General features: G+C 43.9%; 1 protein-coding gene across 1 annotated transcript in view; it reads right to left on the bottom strand.

Moving 5' to 3' along the window:
- Positions 1–5,000, bottom strand: part of LOC129820309 (FH1/FH2 domain-containing protein 3-like) — a gene marked incomplete at its 5' end in the record, with an annotated part of 105,923 nt that overhangs the window by 10,570 nt on the left and 90,353 nt on the right. The window contains 1 exon segment of the mRNA XM_055877378.1: positions 1,368–1,572. Coding sequence (XP_055733353.1) covers positions 1,368–1,572 — 205 coding nt within the window.

Here is a 5,000-nt window from a genome sequence, read left to right as displayed (position 1 = left end):
AACAACTAGTATATAGTCTATGGTTTATATGTAGTGGTTTAACAACTAGTATATAGTCTATGGTTTATATGTAGTGTTTTAACAACTAGTATTTAGTATATGGTTTATATCTAGTGGTTTAACAACTAGTATATAGTATATAGTTTATATGTAGTGTTTTAACAACTAGTATATAGTTTATGTTTTCCCTCTAGTGGTTTAACAACTAGTATATAGTTTATGGTTATATCTAGTGGTTTAGTTTAACAACTAGTATATAGTCAACATGGATTTTGTGATTTTTGACTGTTTTAAAACTCTGGCTGTTCTTACTAAATCTCTGACTGAAGCTGTTCTTACTAGAACAAAAGGGTTCTTCGGCTGTCCACAGAAAATGAAAATGTTTGGTTCCAGGTAGAACCCTTTTTAATTCCAGGTAGAACCCTTTTTGGTTCCCCTTTTTGGTTCCAGGTAGAACCCTTTTTGGTTCCCCTTTTTGGTTCCAGGTAGAACCCCTTTTGGTTCCAGGTAGAACCCTTTTTAATTCCAGGTAGAACCCTTTTTAATTCCAGGTAGAACCCTTTTTGGTTCCCCTTTTTGGTTCCAGGTAGAACCCTTTTTAATTCCAGGTAGAACCCTTTTTGGTTCCCCTTTTTTGGTTCCCGGTAGAACCCTTTTTAATTCCAGGTAGAACCCTTTTTGGTTCCCCTTTTTGGTTCCAGGTAGAACCCTTTTTAATTCCAGGTAGAACCCTTTTTGGTTCCCCTTTTTGGTTCCAGGTAGAACCCTTTTTGGTTCCAGGTAGAACCCCATTTGGTTCCAGGTAGAACCCTTTTTGGTTCCAGGTAGAATCCTCTGTGGAAACAATTCTTCATGTAACCCAAAAGAGTTCTACTTGGAACGAAAAGGGTTCTTCCTGGAACCATAAAGGATTCTTCAAAGGGTTCTCTTTCGGGGACACCCGAAGAACCACTTTAGGTTCCTAGATAAAACCTTTTTTCCCCCCCCTACGAGGTATTTGGTATTTTATTAGGATCCCATTAGCTGTTGCAGAAGCTCCTCCCCCAGCGTGACTGAAGAGGATGCTGTTGGAAACGTCAATGAGCGTCTTGAGATCATCAACACCTACAGATGCAACCTTTTATATATGGCCACATCTAAAGACCTTTTGAGTGGTCTAACGTCACGAATGCTGGTGACTGCATGTGTACAGAGATCGAGACAAAGTACAAGAAGTGTGTGTGTCATCAAAGATGACACGTGCTTTGATTTTCACTATTGTGTGTGTGTGTGTGTGTGTGTGTGTGTGTGTGTGTGTGTGTGTGTGTGTGTGTGTGTGTGTGTGTGTGTGTGTGTGTGTGTGTGTGTGTGTATGTATGTGTACTCACGGGTGCGTTGACGTCCATGATCATCTTGCCGCGGGTCTTGTTGCGTTCGCGGTGGTCTGCTCGTTTCTGTTTCTGTTGCAGGACGCGGTCACGGGTGGTCCGGTACTCCAGAGCAAACTCACTGAGGATCTTACTGAACCGGTGGACACTGATCTCCCTCACACCGTAGGCTGGGTGGCCCAGGTACAGCAGGAACGCATGGAACCTAGAGGGGAGGGCGTGTTAGTGCAGGCACCTCAACAAATGATCACTCTCAGAAACATTTGGGAATGAGCTCTGCATTCCACATCGAATACTAATTCACGAATACAATTATGTTCAATTAGCATTGCTAGAAGATTCTCCAAAAAGCCATCATGGACGCTTCAAAATTATCAGCAAATAAACATTTAAAAAACTGTTTGGATATTTTTTTCTAGGGGTCTTTAAAAAAGTTAACTACCTTTATAATGCAATGCATCAGTACCAAGCCTATCATGCGCCCTCTCCTGCCTGGAACAGTTTAGATAGAAGGACTGGTACAGAATACTGGTCAGATAGAAGGACTGGGACAGTATACTGGTTAGATAGAAGGACTGGGACAGAAGGACTGGGACAGTATACTGGTCAGATAGAAGGACTGGGACATTATACTGGTTAGATAGAAGGACTGGGACATTATACTGGTTAGATAGAAGGACTGGGACAGCATACTGGTTAGATAGAAGGACTGGGACAGAAGGACTGGGACAGTATACTGGTCAGATAGAAGGACTGGGACAGTATACTGGTTAGATAGAAGGACTGGGACAGTATACTGGTTAGATAGAAGGACTGGGACAGTATACTGGTTAGATAGAAGGACTGGGACAGAATACTGGTCAGATAGAAGGACTGGGACATTATACTGGTCAGATAGAAGGACTGGGACAGAATACTGGTCAGATAGAAGGACTGGGACATTATACTGGTCAGATAGAAGGACTGGGACATTATACTGGTCAGATAGAAGGACTGGGACATTATACTGGTCAGATAGAAGGACTGGGACATTATACTGGTCAGATAGAAGGACTGGGACAGTATACTGGTTAGATAGAAGGACTGGGACAGAAGGACTGGGACAGTATACTGGTTAGATAGAAGGATTGGGACAATATACTGGTTAGATAGAAGGACTGGGACATTATACTGGTCAGATAGAAGGACTGGGACAGAAGGACTGGGGCAGAATACTGGTTAGATAGAAGGACTGTGACAGAATACTGGTTAGATAGAAGGACTGGGACAGAATACTGGTCAGACAGAAGGACTGGGACAGTATACTGGTTAGATAGAAGGACTGGGACAGTATACTGGTCAGACAGAAGGACTGGGACAGAATACTGGTTAGATAGAAGGACTGGGACAGTATACTGGTTAGATAGAAGGACTGGGACAGTATACTGGTTAGATAGAAGGACTGGGACAGTATACTGGTTAGATAGAAGGACTGGGATAGTATACTGTTCAGATAGAAGGACTGGGACAGTATACTGGTTAGATAGAAGGACTGGGACAATATACTGGTTAGATAGAAGGACTGGGACAGTATACTGGTTAGATAGAAGGACTGGGACAGTATACTGGTCAGATAGAAGGACTGGGACAATATACTGGTCAGATAGAAGGACTGGGACAGTATACTGTTCAGATAGAAGGACTGGGACAGTATACTGGTTAGATAGAAGGACTGGGACAGTATACTGTTCAGATAGAAGGACTGGGACAGTATACTGGTTAGATAGAAGGACTGGGACAGTATACTGGTTAGATAGAAGGACTGGGACAGTATACTGGTTAGATAGAAGGACTGGGACAGTATACTGGTTAGATAGAAGGACTGGGACAGTATACTGGTTAGATAGAAGGACTGGGACAGTATACAGTTCAGATAGAAGGACTGGGACAGTATACTGGTCAGATAGAAGGACTGGGACATAAGGACTGGGACAGAATACTGGTTAGATAGAAGGACTGGGACAGAATACTGGTTAGATAGAAGGACTGGGACAGTATACTGGTCTGATAGAAGGACTGGGGCAGTATACTGGTCAGATAGAAGGACTGGGACAGTATACTGGTTAGAGAGAAGGACTGGGACAGTATACTGGTTAGATAGAAGGACTGGGACAGTATACTGGTCTGATAGAAGGACTGGGACAGTATACTGGTTAAATAGAAGGACTGGGACAGTATACTGGTTAAATAGAAGGACTGGGACAGTATACTGGTCTGATAGAAGGACTGGGACAGTATACTGGTCAGATAGAAGGACTGGGACAGTATACTGGTTAGATAGAAGGACTGGGACAGTATACTGGTCTGATAGAAGGACTGGGACAGTATACTGGTCAGATAGAAGGACTGGGACAGTATACTGGTCAGATAGAAGGACTGGGACAGTATACTGGTCTGATAGAAGGACTGGGACAGAAAGACTGGGACAGTATACAGTTCAGATAGAAGGACTGGGCCAGTATAATGGTTAGATAGAAGGACTGGGACAGTATACTGGTCAGATAGAGGGACTGGGACAGTATACTGGTTAAATAGAAGGACTGGGACAGTAGACTGGTTAAGTAGAAGGACTGGGAGAGTATATTGGTTAGATAGAGGGACTGGGACAGAAGGACTGGGACAGTATACTGGTTAAATAGAAGGACTGGGACAGTATACTGGTTAGATAGAAGGACTGGGACAGAAGGACAGGGACAGAATACTGGTCGGATAGAAGGATTGGGACAGAATACTGGTCGAATAGAAGGACTGGGACAGTATACTGGTCAGATAGAAGGACTGGGACAGTATACTGGTCAGATAGAAGGACTGGGACAGAATACTGGTCAGATAGAAGGACTGGGACAGTATACTGGTTAGATAGAAGGACTGGGACAGTATACTGGTCAGACAGAAGGACTGGGACAGAAGGACTGGGACAGAATACTGGTCAGACAGAAGGACTGGGACAGAAGGACGGGGACAGTATACTGGTCAGACAGAAGGACTGGGACAGAATACTGGTTAAATAGAAGGACTGGGACAGTATACTGGTTAGATAGAAGGACTGGGACAGTATACTGGTCAGACAGAAGGACTGGGACAGAAGGACTGGGACAGTATACTGGTTAGATAGAAGGACTGGGACAGTATACTGGTCAGACAGAAGGACTGGGACAGAATACTGGTTAAATAGAAGGACTGGGACAGAAGGACTGGGACAGTATACTGGTCAGATAGAAGGACTGGGACAGAATACTGGTTAAATAGAAGGACTGGGACAGAAGGACTGGGACAGTATACTGGTCAGATAGAAGGACTGGGACAGAATACTGGTTAAATAGAAGGACTGGGACAGAAGGACTGGGACAGTATACTGGTCAGACAGAAGGACTGGGACAGAAGGACTGGGACAGTATACTGGTTAGATAGAAGGACTGGGACAGTATACTGGTTAGATAGAAGGACTGGGACAGTATACTGGTCAGATAGAAGGACTGGGACAGTATACGGGTTAGATAGAAGGACTGGGACAGTATACTGGTTAGATAGAAGGACTGGGACAAAAGGACTGGGACATTATACTGGTCAGATAGAAGGACCGGGACAGTATAC

This window comes from Salvelinus fontinalis, chromosome 22, assembly GCF_029448725.1.
Source record: "Salvelinus fontinalis isolate EN_2023a chromosome 22, ASM2944872v1, whole genome shotgun sequence".
Classification (NCBI taxonomy): Eukaryota; Metazoa; Chordata; class Actinopteri; order Salmoniformes; family Salmonidae; genus Salvelinus; species Salvelinus fontinalis.
Note: the sequence above shows the minus strand (reverse complement) of the source record. Positions and strands in the feature narration are given on the sequence as shown.